This window comes from Nannobrachium achirus (assembly GCF_963921795.1).
Source record: "Nannobrachium achirus genome assembly, chromosome: 2".
In the NCBI taxonomy this organism is placed as follows: Eukaryota; Metazoa; Chordata; class Actinopteri; order Myctophiformes; family Myctophidae; genus Nannobrachium; species Nannobrachium achirus.
In genome coordinates this window covers 30,012,588-30,032,600 of record NC_137811.1, presented here as the reverse complement: position 1 = coordinate 30,032,600, position 20,013 = coordinate 30,012,588, and the positions used below count along the sequence as shown (strand labels likewise).

Sequence of the window (20,013 nt, the reverse complement as noted above, 5' to 3'; positions counted from 1 at the left end):
AAGAACAGACAAAGTCCTTGAAGATACCGTGAACTTCTTATATTTCAGTGTCATTGTGAAATAGCCCTGTCCATCCCTCGTTGGCTGCGTTTGTCTTTTCTGGAATCTGTCTTTTTGGACCCCTTTCCCTTCGTGTCCTTTTTCCCATTTTTCTTTTTGACTGAGATGGGGGGAGTTAGACTGCATGCTGCTTCGCCTACACAAGAGAAAGAACATAATCAGATATAATAGGCCTAAGATTAATTTATATTCTGTCTAAAGCAATATAATAACGATAACTATGTCATTGTTATGGTGTGGACTTTGCCAAACACACCAAGCACTTAACCGTAACAACTATATCACCATTGCATTTGAGGATGTGTTGTGAACTCTGCACTTGAAATAGAATAGAACGATTCTTAGGACTATATTTTTATAGTTACAGTTATAGTTGTAGTGCTAGGTATGAACGGCCCTTTACAACGGTGTTGTGTCTGAAAATAGCCAAGCTAAAACTCACAACGAGTTGCATTGCAACGCGTTATGACTCAAGAGCAACTATATGATCTGTTATTTGTTTATTTTTAAACCTGATTCGAACAAGTTAGGAATCAGGTTTAAGAATGCAATCTTTATTTCAGAACCAGGGAGATCCATATCACAAGAAGAGAGAAAGTGTAGAACACCCTTTACAATTTTGACGCTGCAGGCCTACACATGCACATTGAAAGGTCATGGTTTTTGCCTACCTTCTGCACCTGATGGGGAGGAGCCAGGATGATTTGCCTCTGGCAGGATTTCCAAACTGTTACAGAGATGACCACAAAATGTTATTTAACCACATTGAGACTAGAGTCTCTTTTACAAGTGTGAACTGGCCAAGAGCCAAGAGACATACATATTACATACCTTTGCCAGTAACAACAAATACAGAACAATAACAATGACAAACATATAACATCCGTAAAAACGTACCCACAACCTAGGAAGCGCTAGGAAATTAAATTAAAAAGAGACTCCACAGTACAAAGTATAGAACTAAGAGCAACAACATTTGCTGCACATCAAAGCTTGTAGATCAGCTATTTTACTACTTCTTATATTCTTTATATATAATTTTTTGTAGGAAATGTAGGAGAAGAAAATGGGATTTTTACTCAAGTCATGACCCATAAAAATTGGTCCGTGACCCACTAATGGGTCCCGACCCACTGTTTGAGAACCCAGAGGGATCACAAAGGCCAATATGAGTCTGGTCTGCAGGTCGTTCCACGTCCATGCAGGGCTTCTTTTTCCAGCCTCAGATTGACATTTTAGAATGAAAGCCAGCACAGCAGTACTGTATAAACATTTCCCAGGACAATGCTGAGGCTCAGTGTAGTGGTAACATACTGTATTCATGGGTTGCATTTGCAGTCCTACACCAGCCATTTTGAGGACCAACACAGGTGTTTTGATTAACGTAGAACCTTGGATCTATGCCAATCAGACAAATTGAACACCTGTGTTGGTCCTCAATATGGCCGGTTTAGGACTACAAATGCAACCCATGAATAGGCTACTGTACCATACAGTACAGTACAGGCGGTAATTTTTGTTAACCATTTAAACCTAATGGCCCTAGGCTATCCGGGTATGTCATAAAAATATATTTGCAGTACATAGCGGATCTACGGATGGCCTAAGTCTAGTGCAATAACCACAATACCATGGCAACCTTTTTTGGTAGATACCGCCATAACGCTGCTAAACATTGATTTATTACCGCAATAACTATTAAAATGCATAACATCCAAGCCCTAGTAGTGACACGTTGTGAGCTTGTAGATCGGCTATTTTTGGCATATTTATGTACCTGTAAAAAGGAGAGGGCCTAGCATAGACACTTGGGGGACTCCGGTCAACAAAGTATACAGGATTTAAGTGGTTTATGCCACTCATACAGTCTGTGGCTGTGGGATGCATTTTGCTGTCGGCTGCAAGTGGTTCAGCAGTAGTAACTGTAATCAACTGACCTGATTGCTTTAGCAGACTTTAAAGGACAGTCAATCAGCCATAGTAATTATGAGTTTGTTCTTTATCTTTCAGAGATCAACCGTTTTCCTCAAGGAGGGGGAATAGAACTGCACGCTATAGTTAAACCAGGCAAAGAAGCTCGACGTGAATGGAAAAGACAGTATGTGTTAACTCATTTAGACCTAAAAAGTTGATGTCCTGGATGTATAGGAATAAATATGGGTGATATAGGTTAAGCAGGTCTAAAATCTCTAAATGGTTAAAAGTGGTATTATCCATCCCCTAAGCCTAAATTGCTACATTCAGTAGAGCTATGTAAGTTTCAATGCAGATAACTGCCACTCCTGGGCCACAGGGTGGTGGTCCAGGCACCTCGGCTGGTAATCTGGCCTGGCAGCGTGTCGCAGGTTCGAGTCCCCGTCCTGCATGTCATCCCCCACCCCCCCTCTCTCCCCATTTCTTGTCAACCTACTATATAACTATCAATAAAGGCAGAAAAATCCACACAAAAAAAGACAACTGCCACTCACCTGCGGGAAAGTCGGTAAGAAGGCGCTGATGGTTGCAACCCACCAGCAGCACACTCCTCTTCGAGACTGGCTGCCTCCCTCCATCCATTTACAAGGCTAAATGGACAGGACAGAAGAACAAACAGAGGCTGACAATCAAACACCAAAACAAAGAGCAGTAAAACTGGCATTGGCAAAACGTTAGTGTGGATGGGGATGAAGATGCAGAGTTGAGCTGTTTTCAGTTAGAGGGGTCAACTTTGAATGGAAAAGACAGTTTGTATTAAATTAATAAAGATGGATGATAAAGGTTAAGCGGTCTAAATGGTTAAAAGTGGTAATTGATTAATCCATTCCCTAAGCCTAAATTGCTACATTCAGTAGAGCTATGTGAGTTTCAATGCAGACAACTGCCACTCACCTGCGGGAAAGTGGGTAAGAAGGCGCTGATGGTTGCAACCCACCAGCAGCACACTCCTCTTCGATACTGGCTGGCTCCCAGCATCCATTTACAAAGCTAAATGGACAGGACAGAACAAACAGAGGCTGACAATCAAATACCAAAACAAAGTGTCAGTAAACTCTAAACGGCCAATGCTAATAAAAAGGTGGTGGCTTATTTGCTCCATTGTCAAAACGTCAGTGTGGATGGGGTTGAAGATGCAGAGTTGAGCTGTTGGAGGGGTCAACTTTGTGAGTTATGCTAAATACAAGCGACAAGTGGCAAAATGCACTGAGTATGCTACCTATAAATTGCAAGTAATCCTATAATCTTCACCTGATTATATTTTCAAAAGAAACCTCCTACCTCTTACAGTCAGCCTGTTGGGCATGTCCTCTATATCTGCCATTTGGATTCTGCGAAACAGAGTGAACAAAGCGTAGAACCATCAATACATAATGCCACATTGGCCACATCGTGCAACATTCACAAATGTTCTATTGATGGCTTTATTTTCAGAAGTGCATACTATGCATGATGTGTGTACTCTGAATTGTGTTAGCATTAAAAAACAGTAGGCCTACTAGCTTGTACTCTGTTGTTCTAATAATAATAAAAAATAAATGCCTGCCAGACTAGTGGATGTGGGAACTTACAGAATGTCTGGCGGGGATGATGGGCACAGGCTGGTTGTGGAAGTGGGGAGACAGACTCCATTGGCCCACACTGGATTTAGGGGGTAACGGGGGAGGGCCGATAAAGGATTTGGGACGAGAACTAGGAATCTGGTACTCCTCATTGGTAAGCTATTGGGGCGAGAGGGAAGAGATTGGGAGAGATGGAGGACAGAGACAGAGGACAGTATTAACCCGTTGGAGTCCTTGAGGAGATCCCCAACAAAATGAATACAAGTTTAACCACTTTATACTTTGGTTATTCAGAACACAGCCTTTCTAGTACACTACATTTGGGACTACAATTCCCTTGATGTCTATAGTCACTGGAATGTTGGACACAGGTGTCTTGGATTGGCTATCAAGTGATGACACTGCTTGAACCCTTATGTACTGCTTCACTTGTCCTTCACGAATCACGACCGAAAATATACTCTGATACGACTCGAAAATATTATATCGTCAGTTTCGGGTAGAAACCTTGTTTCTCCAAGTTTCAAATGTGTATGTTTTTTCATAAAGTGAAGCCCTGCTTCATCATACAAGACTGTCGCACAAAACTAGTGAACATAGTAGATCTGTAAGCACACAACGCCTTGCACCGCGAGGCGGTGTGTGCTTGTAAATCGGCTATTTTCACTAGTTTTAAATCATTTTTAAAATTATTAAGGTTTTGGACATACAAGGTTTCCACCCGACAACAACGATCATGAACACAAACAAACTGTGGACAACACACACTTTTCTCATGGCGGCCACTGTCTTCATCACCAGTTCCACATCCTCATGGTCCTCCTCGTCACTTTCATCTCCCTCTGGCTGATAGTTGGCTTTCAGGTAGGGTTCCACCAGGATGGACTGGGTTCCTTTGATGTCACAGCGGCAGTATGGGCAGGAGTTGCCACTTGACTTCTGAACAACAATGGACAGCGAATGTTCAGTCTTTATGCACCACATTCTATTATTAACATCTGTCACAACACTGAAGTAAATAATGAATTATCACACGCTATTCCTGTATATTGTAAATGCAAAGGTGGAGTATGGCTTGTGGAGACTAGTAGTATAGGTTATTGCTAAGAGCAATAAATGTGTCAATTTAAGGTCTTTTAACACCTTTTTAGTAAAAGATCATTACTCCATCAAAAGTAATCAACAAACTAAACTATAAAAACTGATCAAACATTGGGCAAATTGTACAAAAATATAAGAAAGTGGCCAAAAAAAATAAAATTTTGTTTTCTTTTATTAATGGAAAATAACTGATGGAACCATGAATTAAGCACATAAGACAGAAAGAAGAGTAATGAGCATGTGGGAGGCGCGTGTTTCCTAAACCCACCAGGATTGAGTTAAGAACCGCCTCGCGGAAACGCCCCTCTCAATAATCTTAAGTATGTAAGTGCATTTAAGGTTAGACTTAGTGCTCTTAGTGCAATAATACACGTAGCATAATACGCCCAAAGCCATATCCAGACTATTACAATTTAACTGATAATCAGTAAGAGTTTTTGTTTTGAGCACAGTATAGTGACAAATTAATAGCTTTCTCAGTATGTTTTTCTCTTTAGCAAAGTTACAAAGTTTTCCCTTTTTTTTAAGCACAGTACAAAGTAAGTTTCTTTCTTTTTTTTTTGCACAGTTTATTTTAATAGCTGTGCATTGTGCAAATGCAGGCTTTTCTCAGTACAAGTTTTAAGATTGTCTTCATGCCTTTACTAGGTCTGATTTTATTCACCATCCATGTGACCAAAGCAGCCAAAGGTATGGCTCCTCCATACCTCCAAAACCTGATCAACCCCTACACCCCCACCCGCTCACTTAGATCAGCCAACACAGGGATGCTGACAGAACCCTCGCTAAAAACTCCAGGGCAAAAATCCACTCGTCCGAGACAGTTTGCCCTCCTGGCCCCCAAGTTGTGGAATAAACTCCCTGTCGCACTTAGAACAACGGACTCACTCGCTAGCTTTCGCCGTGGACTGAAGACTCACCTTTTCAGACTCCACCTAAACCCATAGCACTACAGAAAAGTCAGTGACCATACATGAAGCTAGTTAGCATTAGTTTTTTGTCTTTAGGTTTTTAGAACTTTGATTATACTGTGTTTTTTCTAGATAAATATCCATTTGCATTTGTTATATTGTTGATGTTCTGACATATTATCTTGTTTATTATTGTGATGTTATCTGCTTATTGTAAGTCGCTTTGGATTAAAAGCGTCTGCTAAATGCCTAAACTGTAAACTGTAAACTGTGACCGGCAAGGATTTCAGCCACTCCTGGAAGTCCTCGCGTTTCCGCGAGGCGGGTCTTAACTCAAGCCTGGTGGGTTTAGGAAACACGTGTGGGAGGCACAGGGATATGAAATGTTTTTATTAATGCTGAAAATCAAATAAAAAGAGTAAAAAAAAGAAAATAGACGATCTACAAGCTCAAAACGCCTTGCAACACAACGCCTCTGTGTTGCATGTAGAACTGCTATTTTCACTATATTTATCTGAGAAGCCGAGTGAGACAACATGGAATGCCACAACATGGAACTCCAACATTCCACGTATGTGTCAGGGTGGGGGTTCCCAGTCCAAATATGATTATTTTGGGGATCACGGCCTGACAAGTTTGAGAACCAGTGATCTACTGTATAGTATATCAGTGGATTGACCTACATACCTGCCAGATAAGGAGACATGATTTGCACAGGAGATGACCACAGGGCTGGATACGTGTGTCCTTGTCCCTCTCTGCACAGATCTTACACAGCTGAAATGTGCTCCCTATCTCACAATACAGCTCATACTGCTCCTGCATGGTGAAAGGATGAAAGATGAAATAAGAGGGAGAGGAGAGGGGGAAAGAAACATGTCCAGATGATGTGTTTAGCTATGACATTGAGAATGTAGATAGAAAACAGATACTTTGATGTCTTTGTGTGCTTGCGTAAGTGTGTTTACCTCTGTGACTTTGACTTTGCCTTTCTTGGCTGGTTCACACAGACTTGTCAGGTCAGGGTTCATATCACGGCCATCTGGGTATAGATAGCTGCAGCCAAAGAACAAAAAACCCTATTTTATACTTTATTGTATGACATCATTACATGACTTTAGAAATCTGTGTGTGTGTGTGTGTGTGTGTGTGTGTGTGTGTGTGTGTGTGTGTGTGTGTGTGTGTGTGTGTGTGTGTGTGGTGTGTGTGTGTGTGTGTGTGTGTGTGTGTGTGTGTGTGTGTGTGTGTGTCAAGGGCCAAGGATCTTGCTTGTAAGTTGAGGCGATCTGCCGTTAGTTTGTTTCCCCAGTGCTGGTGTCAGAAACAATATCTCTCTATTCAAGTGGATGGGTTTTTGCCAAACTTTACACTAAACTTGATTTTAATACTTGACTTTAATAAACATTGTCATACATACTTTGTGCTTGTGTACTAGTATAAAGTCTTCTTCTTGCAATCACCATGATATGCGTTTTGTTAAATTATGGTCCCATGTATAGAATTTATGACAAAGTAGCGTATGCTGTAGGAGGGGCATGGCTAGCTTGACAAGCTCCCAACCAATAGCATTTATTGACCCACCCCCAGCGCCCCGCTCTGTCCCAACCAATAGAGTTCTGGTTTCATTTCCATGTCAGGACAGGATGTACAGTAGAAAGATGGCGCAATGCACATGCTTGCCAAATAGGCTTCATTTACCGTAGCCTACATGGGCGTAATGCTGTCCATTCATTTTTACGGTCTATAGTGCGTGCTCACCTGCCCTCCTTGAAGCCCTGAATGAGTGCATGGTGGAGAGGTATATTCTGGGGGATGGTCTGGATGATGGCCCCCTCAGTTGTCACGTGACCTATGGCCCACTGGCCCATCCTGGTGCAGCTCAGACGGAAAATGTAACTGCGGAGAGAGAGAGAGAGAGTTCGGAAATCCAATGGATGAATGTTTAGCCCTTATATATAAACTATCGTTTCCCAATACAGGGGCAAATTCTATACTCGATTATCTTTTTTTTTGCCATTTTCAACCTGGCATCCCTATTTGGATATGTCATTATTGGATTATGATGACAGCTTCCGTTCTCGGCTTTCAGGAGGCTTAGTTGTCCAGACTATGTACTGTAAGCATTCAGAGGTTGTGGTGTAGTTGTCTGGCTACAGGAGACTAGTGTAGTGGTGTCTAACTCACCTCCCGGGTCTTTGTCGGTAGTGGTCCAGACGAAGTTTGACCTGGTCATATGTGAGGAAGGCCATGTAGCCTGGGTGAGTCACTGCTAAATGGTTCCAGTTTGTCAAAATGGTCCTCCAGGGCTTTCGAGGAGAAGACAGAACAGAGGCGTCAATTGGGTATGGCAAGCTATGGCAGCTGCCATACCTTGGCTACAGGGGAAAATAATCAAATGTACTGTAATCGTGCCTGTTGCTAAGGTATGGCAACATGACTGGAAAACCTAAGAGTGAGATTTTTCTTTTTTTGCGAGGGGGGGGGGGGTGGGGGGCTTTGGTGCTGCAAAATAAATATAACAAATGCTATATAGGCCTATATGTTAAACAAATATTACAATAATTTTGGTTATTATAATTTTATCGTCCCTTGGAGTCACTATTTCACCAACCAGGGACAGTATGTTGCTCTGGGTGGGTGTTATTTAATTCTCCAAATCTAACCCTCAATAATGAACAGCCTATGTCATTTTGAGGCAGAAACGTAGTTAATAGCCTACTGTGGATCATTTTGTTGGGGGGTCTGGGAGTCCTACACCAGAAAAAAATTAAAAGAGTAGATGTTATTTCCTGTATTCTGTTGCATTTTACAGGGAGTTTGATACTTTTATCTGGCTTTACTAGGATGAGAAAATTATGGATAAATGTTTACATTAAGCAGCTGCAAGTAACACGTCTTTTGCTTGAAGATCTGTTCTTTTTGCACACGCATCCATCCAAAAGTCCCTCCTCATTTAAACTGCCTGCTAGTAAGCAATGGGGATTTTGGACGTGTTGAATTAATGTTGTAGATCCTCATCATCCTCCTGTCGCCTAAAGGTGGTTGCACACTGCTGCGTTTTTTGTTGCGAAATGCGTTTTTCAGGGCAAGGAGAGAGAGAGAGATAGAGAGAGCAAGGGACCGAGTGGTGCGCGAAACGGGCGGCAGTGTGCAAACGTGACTGACATAACGTGAGGTTGATTTTTTTATTTGCGTGCATCGAAATTCAGTCCGATATTCGGCCCGAAAAACGCAGCAGTGTGCAACCACCTTAACTGTAGAGAATGATGTGCGCAGGAACGTGCACGCAGCGTTCCTCACACCAGACGCACACACAGCGACACATCATTACTTCAGAATCAGATACAGTATTTTAAACCCTTTCCTTTGCACACAGGACAGTTGCGTTTTTTTTCGTTTGCGGCATGAATAAAACGCATTGGATTTGGTGTGCAAGGCTGTGCGGAATCGGCGCTGCGGATCCAAAAAGGAGTCATAAAAGGAGTGATGAGTTTTTTACCGCATGCGACAAGACGCACAAATCGAACTGGGTTCGATCGAGAAAAAACGCACGGCGGCAGCCACTCGTCGCACGGCTAATTCGGAGCCGGTGTGCATGAGGTCGTAGAGAATCATTGTTTTCTTTTCAAAAAATTATATTGTCCGTTTTATCCGTGCGGTTAAACGCGCCTGTGTGCAAAGGGCTTAATTGCTCAAATCGCGGCCGAAGTGGATGTCTCAGTGACACTTGAGTTGACGCAGTTTTCCACTTTTTGCCGGCTGCCGGCTGGTGATATGACGGCGTGAGAAATACGATGTGTGGCGTGAGAGCGTAAGAAGAGGGTCATTTGCGTGAGTCTCACGCTCATTGCGTGAGGGTTGGACACCTGCAGTCATGTTGCCATACCTTAGCTTTTTCTGAACTGACGCCACTGAGACAGAACAGAACAGAAGACAAATGAAGAAGAGACACCATGGAGCATTTAATTTAGAAATAAATCTTGTGTTAATTTGTCTGTGTTAATGCTCTCTTTAATATGAATCTCAAAGTGGGCTGTACCTGAAACAGTCTGGTGAAGATGTCAAACTCAAACACTGAGACGTGGTCATTGCAGGTGAGATCTATAGTAGACTTCAGTGCCATAGACTCCATCCCTTCCTCGAACGAATGCACTCTTCCCAGCTGCTGTTTAAAACTAGACCACGACACTATACACCTGATAGTTAGAAGGAAAAAAAAACATTACATTTGCTGTGTACATCTGACATGTTCTGGTGTCTAATAGCAGTGATTCTCAACCCAGGGCCAACTGGTGGGCTGTGAGGGTACAGCAAGTGGCTCAACATATTTGTAAATAACTACCCTTTTCACAATATAATTAGGGCTGTCACAGTTATTACATAATCGTCTAATCGTAATTATTTGACATAATCGCAAATATTTTGTCATAATCGTGAATGTTGAAAAATGTTCATACATTGACAAACATTTTCAGAAATTGTGGAAATAGCAGATCTACAAGCTCACAACGCGTCGCATCGCGACGCGTTGTGAGCTTGTAGATCGGCTATTTCCACTATCAATGTAATTTTTTAAGTAGAAGGTTGTCAAATATGTCAGTATTTTTTTGTATATTTAGGTTATGTGTCATATCTGCCATGTGCAACTTCAAAGCCTAAAAGCCGGACAGAAATGTAATTGTCAACGACAAAAACACAATTAAATCGTTAATCGCAATTATTTGAGTGACAATTAATCGTCATGCAAAATGTCATATCGTGACAGCCCTAAATATAATATTAATATTGTAAGAATGTAAAAAGTTACTAAATAAATACAAATATTGTGATATTTCTTTCTTTAAAAGAAAAATGGGTTTTCACTGTTATACCAATGAAACTTAAATTATGCTGCTGATCACAATCGACAGATAAAATAACCCACTCATCTGACCCACGTGTAATCTGTGTGGGCCCTGATCCAGAAAAAGGTAGAGAACCACTGGTAATAGGACATAAAATCACCGTACATGGTACAACATTTACAAATCCATCACATCTCTGCATGAGCTCGTTCTCACTTGTTAGCAAATGAATGTCTCCAGAACTGCTCGGCCTCCGTCTTCATGGCCATGTACATAAAGCCCTGGAATTGTCCCCCAGGAAACATGGCCCTCAGCTCGGAGAGCATGTGACTGAAGAGCAGAGACAGCTTGGTCAAGTTCCTCCTGGGAATGAAAGGGAGAACAGACATTCAGCTGTTGTTAATGCCCACATTTTTTGTCTTTGAACTGATGCAAAGCTTCATGGGCTGCAGGGATATGCAGAGAAGAGGCAAGGGCTAAAATGTCTAAAAGGGCCTTTTTGTGGAAATATCAAAAATAGCAGACCTCCAAGCTCACAACGCGTCGCGCTGCGAGGTCGGCTATTTTCAATGCTTGATTTCTACACATTTCTTGATTTCATCATAAGGTGCTGCAAGTTGACAAGGCTTAAATGCTGCCTTCAGGTATGGGTTAGGGTCATGGAAAGAGGGCATTTTAATTTCGTTCACCATAGTAAAAATGGCATTCATGGACAGGAGAAGGCACTTTTTACAGACGGATAAAAGGGAAGGGGCTCAAGCCCCCTTTGATGTCTATGTGTGCACATGCATGATGGGCTCTTCCACTCTAAAATGTAAAATTATTGTAACATGATGAACAAATGCTAGGTAACTACAGTCCTTAATTGTAAAGACATTAAGTTTATTAAAATAACATTATGTTTCATAAAATACGATACCGATCCAAATAAATAATAAAAAGGTCTCTGGCTTATCCACCTGTTTCCGTGAGAATTTACTGTAGCATAATTTTTTGCGGGACACTTCCGGTTAACAGCAGACATACAAGCTCACGTCACGTCACAGATTTAACCGTTGTGAGCTTGTAGATCACTCTCGGCTGCGGCGCCGGAAGCTGCCTGCACATTCTGCGCAACGCACGATGGGATGTTGGAAAGTTGTGGATAAATAATACATATGCAATATAATCATGCAATTGTAAGCCCATAACCAAACGTTTTAGCATATACTTAAATAAACAATCTTATCCAGCAAACCTTTTTGGTCGCTCCTCCACTCTAGACGAGACACGTGTTGCCATTGCATTTTGCACTCAGTTGCACTGACTGCACTCTGTTATTTGAACTGAAGGAGGAGTTGTAATTTGTATTTTGTTGAAGAAAGCGATTTTGGCCTTGCAGAGACAATGAAAATGTACTTCCGGTTGTAGAACCATAAAATAGAATGTAGCATATTGTTTAAAGAGAAATGTTTTGTGAAACTTTCCATATCTCTTACAAAAACACACACAAACACACACACGCACGCACGCACGCACGCATGCACGCAGGCGCGCGCACAAAGTACCGGTACTTACGCACAACAAGTCCAGATATCGCATACAAACAGGATGCTCTCTTGTACTGGTTTTGACTGTCAATACCACAAAATGTTCCATGGGCCACCAAGTCACACCTCAGCAAGTCATGCAGCCAGAGTCAATCTTTGCCAACCTCTTTTACCAACCTCTACATCTAAATCTCTTATTGAATTCTTTGATAATTGATTATATGTTGAGATTTCATTGTCTATCGCTCGTCAATACATAATATCAATCATCAAATATCGATTTTTGATTTAAACAAAAAATAAATACTACATAATTATGCCAACATTTCTCCATATAACAATGCTGCATTTACATGTGTTTTGGTCCTATAACTTTCTGGTTACCACCAGCAAACATGACTGCATGTAAGTATGTACTATGTAGCATTTCATAAATTACTTTGAGTCCCTGATGACATGGCTACTGTTACCCTAGCACACTGAATACGTTACGTTTTTCAGGAAGATAGCAAAGTGAAATATAGAGTAAACAGAAACATTTTGGTTTTGCTTGTATTCTGAGAGTTTACTTGAATGTATCTGAGAGTGCAGTCCTCCAGACAAGAAACCTCACCTCGTAAGCATAGTTAAAACTGACAGTGATATGTTATTGGAATTATGTGTATTTGAGGAATGGTTATTATACAAGCATATTAAACTGGAACAAACATGACAAAATGCTTGCATTGTGGTAATGTACATATAAGTTCACGTCGGTTCTAAAGGTTTATGTAATGATGACAATATTTGTCTGTCAAGAGAATGGCAATCATCATTTATTATACTTAGTTTGTGTAAAACATTAAATACAAGACATATGGCTTGTCTTGTTGTTTAATGGAAACTGTTTTTTATGAAGAGTTCTAAATTGATAGTTGTACACATTTTAGAATAGATAGTTGCCACACTTGCTGAAAATAATACGAGTTTGAGGTCACATAAGTGACAAAAAGAATCCTGTATACATTTCCTGCAGCAGGACCTTTTTTGCCATTTTGCTAAACTGTGTCTTTTCATTGTTAACACGTACTGTGCAGGGGAAGATAGAAACATTGTGTGGCCACTGCCTCTATGTTGCATTGCACCGTACATTTTACACTATAGGCCCTATACTATACTTATTTTTCCGTATGAATTTGAGTGTACGAAAAAGCATCAATCCAATGTTTATTTAAACACGCACGTCGCACACACGCACATCGCACGCACACACGCACACACGCACGCACACACACCACACACCACACAGCACACAGCATCCCAGCTACTCTACATTAACATCTCAAAGGCCCAAGTTCGACCTTTTCTTCCTCTCTGTCATTAGTAGTCCTAACAGGGCAAAAGAATGAACCCAAACTCAAAATATAAAGTCTTCAAATTTAGCCCGTCCTCTTCCCAAATAACAAAATCACAGAAATTCTGTTCCACTGAGTGTTTTATTATTTCTCTCTCAATGCAATGGTCAGTGCTGTTCTTCTCTGCGTGTTCTTTTAGTAATGTGCAAGTCTTTTTTTTCCTTTTCTGTAAATTTAGAGAAGCTATTATTTTTTACCCCTTTTTCTCACCAATTTAGTCATTAATAATTATGCCAATTAATTCCACCTCATCACACACATTTTTGTGTTGTCAGTGCTGTCGTATCCCAGTGAGGACTCTACGTCCTCACTGAGTCAGTGAAGGCTCTATGTCTTAGACGTAGAGCCTTAGTACTCCTCCCGCCCAACACTCATCACTGACAGGTGCCGTCCCAGCCCATAGGAGTGTGTACATGACAAATATCACCCTCCCCACCTATAGCTTCCCTCCCCCGAACACAGGCCACTTGTGTTGGAATAGAAACCTGTCAAAGCCTGATGCAACACGGTGGAAAACCACAACCTCCGTGGTGGTGAGCAGGAGGAACTTTACCACTGCACCACCCGAGTGCCTAATGTGCAAGTCTTGACTTAGAAGCCGTTTAGCAGTGTATAATAAAATGTAAAGGTGGTGGGGATTTATCTCAGGCCTGAAAGGTTTGCCCAATCCTACAGTACACACAGGTCTAGTTTGTGAGCGGAGGCAGTTCTTGAGATTGTTGAGATACATAAAATGCACCTCTATTATATGTGGGTTCATATTTTGGTTCAGCTTCTGAAATTCAGGGTCAGGCCCTGGATCAGTGGGTCTCAGACTCTCAGTTGACCCAATTCTCTTGTCTAGAGGACCCTCCCTGACCTTTGGGCCCCGGCCCGTTCAAGGATCCGGCTCTGCCCAGTAGAAGTTCTTTACTATATCTTATGTTGTCTCTTTTGTGATGATAAACTTGTTTATCAGTTAAATATTGGTCTGTTTACTGTTCTGTTACTGAGGTAGTGATTTGTTGTGATTTGAAAGGACAAATGAGGAAGAGGTAGAGAGAATATTATGACCAGACAGAGAGACAGACAGATGTATTTGAAGCAAAAGGCACACTGGATTGGACACCAAATGCGCCTGTTCACTACCCCTGCAGTGAGAACCCGTCTTCTGCATCATGCCTGTGAGTGCGTTGGATATACACATAGAATGGAACGTGCGCCCTCTTCCTGACCTTGCAGCTAGTTTGTTTGTATTAGGGAAGGTCATCCTCCAAATGGAATTCCTCTGCTGGACGAGGACCACTGTGTCTGGTGGACAGTAAGGTTTTAAAACAAAATGGCTGTTGGGGCAGCTTAAATACAGATTCTACAAGGATACATACAAATTGTTATGATATTTCGGAAGACTGACATTCTTTCTGTCTGCCCCAAAAGACATGTTCTCAGTACGGAAGGTCTCTTCTGCCTGATTATGAAATGTGCTGCTCCACACTCATCGACTAAGAGCGGAGACTCTTAGTCACTCTCCTCATCAACTATGAACATGTGTTCCATTCTCATCGACTGAGAATGGAAGGCCTACTGCTACAGTATATGCCAAGGCCATAGTCACTGCCCGAGCCGGAATACTGATGCCTGATGCAAGAAACATTCTCCTTGCCTTCATAAAACCTTCTAACGTGTCGTCTTGCAGTCTGGGTCTGCCACTTGCCTACAGAGGAATAGCTACTTGACCTTACTGTATGAGCCTGCATGCTGCTTGCTTATAGATAGCCGCTTATTAATAACTACACAGAGGGTACTAAACTCACAAGACAAATGATCAGACTCATTTACTTCCCTTGCGGGGACATTACATTCAGGCAAATCAGCATACAGTCATATACTTTAAGTGAGATGAATACTAAATGAATAGTACATCAATAAGCAATAAATAATAGCCTAAAAGGAATATAAATTGTATTTCAGTTAGAAATACTGTTATTCAAAGTAGCTTACAAATGGTGGTCCTGTAAGGCTTCTCTTGCAGTAGGCCTACTTATTAATATATGAGCCATACTTGTTGTCAATGAAGATCCCCACAAATGCGTCATAGGCCTTTTGGCTATAGCTGTAGATGTCATCTGAAGATGTGAGAAGATGTTGTAGAAAGGCTTTATACAGTATAGCTTTAATGATTTCTAAGCCCTGCAGTACATAATAAATGCAATTCACTTGTTCTTTAGGGGTTTCTGCATGTTTCTGCAAAGGTTCAGTGGGTTTAATCTACACATCTTGTGTAGATGATGTCAAATAATAATTCAGAGAATGTTTGAGAATATTTTATCTTAGTCTGTTTTCTTTTTAAGATGGAAACTATTCATCACCAGTGTTATGTTGTAAAGAGTTTACATATTGGTTCACAAATGCAAAGTAGTTACTGTACAACCAAGCAGAAGTTGCACATTTCAAGTGGTCATGCTTGATAGTGCTTGGAGAAAAGAGAAGCCACATATAGCCTACTAAGACAAGTCAATAAACAGGGACATTTAAATTAATACTTCAACTCCATCACGAAATGGAACTATAGGTCAAATTTTGGGAAATTGCAAGTGTGGTTGCACTGACGCAAGCCGCGAGGAATCCACTGGGAAATGAATTCCGTCCCACATGAAGAACGAATACATGATGAAGAATTTGTTCATCTTCATGTGGGAAGCCATTTGCACACTTGTACTTCATGGGTTTGTTCATGGGTTTGCTCTAGTTCTGTTCTGGATCAGTTCTGTCTTGCCATTTATATTACATATTGTGATGAAAAGGGACAGGAAATTTACTTTTGGGTTTACAGAAAATAGGTTACAAAAAACATCCATTGAACAAAAAAGGTTAACAAAAAAAGGTTTACTTTAGCTGGCATAAAAGTTCTCTAGAACAATATTGTGTTGCCTATTAGCAACCGCACAAATTAAATTGATTGTGCGATTAATGTGATTACTTTATAAGACTGATTAATTTGTCTTTTGTTCCTGTGACAGCAAAATATACCAAAACTGATACATTTCTGTCTTGTCTTGACTGTGTTGTCTGTAAGTATTTGGTTTAGCAGGCTAAACTGGAAGGACACTATATGGTAACTACAGAATGTAAGTGTTTATTGTCAGAGTTGAATTCAGCACTGCTCTTGCTTTAATACTGCATTTTAACTGGCCTCATATTGAAAGAAACTGGAAAATGAAATGTAAAGTATCATATTATCTTGATGTTTTATATGTTTTCAGTGGCCTGACACAAGGTTAAAATTATTTCATTGATCAGGCAAGGTCCCTCAGACGTCTATCCCCCCCCCTTTGACCTCTACATAAAACAGCCAATCTACAAGCTCATAGCACATCATTGCAGCTCAGTAGCGATGCTATAGTGAGAGAGCTTCATGTGGTTAAAGGTCACTCTAACTGTCTCCACCCTTAGCTGCATTCTTACCTGCAACTGGATGTCTCTTCAAACATCTTGTCCCGTCCTTCTTTAAACAGCAGCACGGCCCTGTCGGTCTTGTCCACCAGGTGTTTAATGTAGACCCTCAGGTACTCTACCTCGTCCCCACGTGGCACTTTGCTCCCTGGTCCCCTGGGCCCCTCGTACGGCTCCCAGACCTGCGTGAGCAGCGTGGCGGTCTCAAACACCACCTCCGGCAGGTACGGAGGGCTGGCCTTCAAGCTCAGCCGAGGGTTGGTGCACCGCCGGTAAAGCTTCTCCAGTCTTTTGAGAGCCTTTTCCACCATCCGCTGGTCGTTAACGGTGGGGAACACGGAGCTGGGCTCCAGGCTCTTGGAGGCCCCTGAGCTGGAGCTCTTCCCTACTGTTGCCATTTGTTCACAGTTTCTTCAGCTGGCTTGTATGGAGGGCCTGGTCTTGTCTTGTGCCGTGTTGTTTTCAGTCCAAAAAATGGGCACAAATGTCAAGTGTCTATAAATGTGTCTCTCTCTGTCCTTCACTGTCTGTCCTAAAAGTGTGTGTGCGTGCGTACGTACGTGTGTGTGTGTGTGTGTGTGTGTGTGTGTGTGTGTGTGTGTGTGTGTGTGTGTGTGTGTGTGTGTGTGTGTGTGTGCTGTCGGAAATTGTATTGTAGCAAGTGTTTGACTGCATGTGATGAGATACCTTGGTCCTTGTCAATGTCTATGTGAGAAATCTACTGTACCATCCTGGCATCCATCAACAGCATCAGATCCAAACCTCACAGCGGTGGCACCATGTAAAACAAGGAGGGAAAGCACCCGTGCATGTCAAAGCATCCTCAAGAAAGTTGTCAAGATGGACAAGAAGTCTCCACCCAAAAATGCTCACGGTAACTTCTCACCGGCTCCACACTCTTCAGTTGGATGTTCAAGCAGGAGCAAAACAACCGATACTTTCTGTATAACTATCAGTATACCAGCAGCACAACCTGAGAGGCTGTGCACAAGGGAAAGAGTGAGCTGAAAAGAAGTCAAGGGAGGTCTCAAAACCCACACACAACCTCCCCCTCCCTTCCTCTCTCTCTCTCTCTCTCTCTCTCTCTCTCTCTCTCTCTCTCTCTAAACAATCTCAACTCCACTCCATTCTATTCTTATTCTCTCCATGCTAGTGATCATTTATTCACTCTCACTCTGTTGTTTGTTTACTGATACAATGCTTTGACCTCAATAAAGCTTAATACTCTACTAACATTCAAAGACATCAACCAGTCTCATCAACCAACCTTTCCTACGTCTCTGAGGACTACTTACAGTAGATGGAAAGACTGTGTTCTCTCCCTCTCTCTCTCTCTCTCTCTCTCTCTCTGTATCTTTCTCTGAATGTATTGCTCTGCATGTATCTCTCTCTGTATGTCTCTCTCTCTCTCTCTCTCTCTCTCTCTCTCACTATCTATCTATCTCTCTCTGTATATCTTTCTCTGTATGTATTGCTCTGCATGTATCTCTCTCTCTCTCTCTCTCTGTATGTCTCTATCTCGTCGCACTACATTGTCTTCCAGTTACACTGCCTTTTCTTGTTATCTTTGATGAGTTTCCTGGTTTCAGCCAGACAAACAGGTTTTGTTTTCTTTTTATAGACCAGGCAGAGAGAGAGAGAGAGAGAGAGAGAGAGAGAGAGAGAGAGAGAGAGAGAGAGAGAGAGAGAGAGAGAGAGAGAGAGAGAGAGAGAGAGAGGCTAAGATAGGTGGGCAGAGAATTGCAGCTACTATTGAAGAACAGAGGAAAAAACAAAAGACACCCACAACAGTGTGTGTGTGTGTGTGTGTGTGTGTGTGTGTGTGTGTGTGTGTGTGTGTGTGTGTGTGTGTGTGTGTGTGTGTGTGTGTGTGTGTGTGTGTAGCTAGAGGAAAGGGGAGAACAGAGCACACAAACGTGTACAAGCCACCGCAAGACAGGATGTACGCATGTCATGTCACTCACAGCACCACACTGGGGACATAGTGTATCTACAAGTTCAACAGGTGCTGCAGCCATTCTTGCCATCTCTCTAACCTAATTACAGTATTATACATTGATTGCACCCAAGTGCCATATCAGTTAGCCCAGTAGTACTCAAACCTTTTATTTTATTTCAAGGACCCCCATAACTGTGAGAGTACACAAATGTAAACTCTCAGAGTTGCAGACCCGTAAGGGTCCATTTAGATCAGAACCCCCCTCAAGGAACTACGAGGGTCCCTGGACCACATTTTGTGAACAACTTGAATTAGCCTACCACCATGACATATAAAATGACTTGTTACTTATTTGTAATGTTTTAAGAATCAGAAACAGTTGTGTGTCTGTCAGTTAAATGCCAGTAAATGTAAATGTTTGGTATTGAAACAATACAACTTGGTGGGTCAGCTGTGTTATCTGCTGCCATCCAGTGGCGGAATGAGAGTCCCCTAAAATCCACCTCTCACAACCTCTCCTGGCTGTGAGAGGTTGTCATCACACACACCATCCAGCCAGGTGTATCTCCTTCTCCAATGTAAACAGTTTAATAGTTGTATTAGTTGTATAGTTGTATATTTTCAACTAACAATTCTTCCTTGCAGCACACTGGCAAAGAAATTCAAAGCATTTGAAAAAAAAAAAGAAAAAAAAAACTAATGACTATTCCAATATTTGATAGACGGATGAGGAACTAGACTTTTCTGGACTAGTAAACTAGACTCCTCCTACCTTCTGTTCGAATTTGCGGAGTATGAGAAGGCAGGAGGAGCCTGGTTTACGAGGCTTATCCATGACAGCATGAGCATATGATACCAGGTCAACATTTAGTGATGGAGAGCACTGGTATGAGATTTTATAAAACCTAAAAGATACATTGAAATGCATAAGCTGTGCATAGAACTGAGTGAGTTGCATTGACTGGTGCACACATGACTGTCAAGATCCATGAAGGGCCAAAATATAGATCGTAATTTGGCAGAATTTTTTGTATCAACTCATATTGGTGTACAAGATACACTACACCTCCAAGATTCCCATGTACCTGACAAACTACTTCTTAAAGCCCTGCTAGAAAAACCAGCACAAGACCAGCAGTAAGACCAGCACCAGCACAAACCAGCGCATGTTGTGTTTTCTAGCTGGTCTGTGCTGGTGCTGGTGCTGGTTTGTGCTGGTCCCACCATCTAAACCAGCATGAACCAGCACAGACCAGCACCAGCACAG

At 41.8% G+C, this 20,013-nt stretch overlaps 1 protein-coding gene across 1 annotated transcript; it reads right to left on the bottom strand.

The window, feature by feature from the left end:
- Window positions 1–175: 175 nt before the first annotated feature.
- cblc (Cbl proto-oncogene C, E3 ubiquitin protein ligase) lies at window positions 176–17,205 on the bottom strand (the record flags this gene model as incomplete). The annotated part of the gene is made up of 14 exons (XM_080741124.1): window positions 176–196; window positions 732–787; window positions 2,572–2,624; window positions 2,929–3,024; window positions 3,316–3,365; window positions 3,606–3,755; window positions 4,365–4,535; window positions 6,296–6,427; window positions 6,577–6,664; window positions 7,367–7,504; window positions 7,793–7,914; window positions 9,648–9,804; window positions 10,669–10,815; window positions 16,820–17,205. 14 exons carry the CDS (start codon window positions 17,203–17,205, stop codon window positions 176–178), a joined length of 1,767 nt encoding a protein of 588 aa, XP_080597250.1.
- Window positions 17,206–20,013: the final 2,808 nt, after the last annotated feature.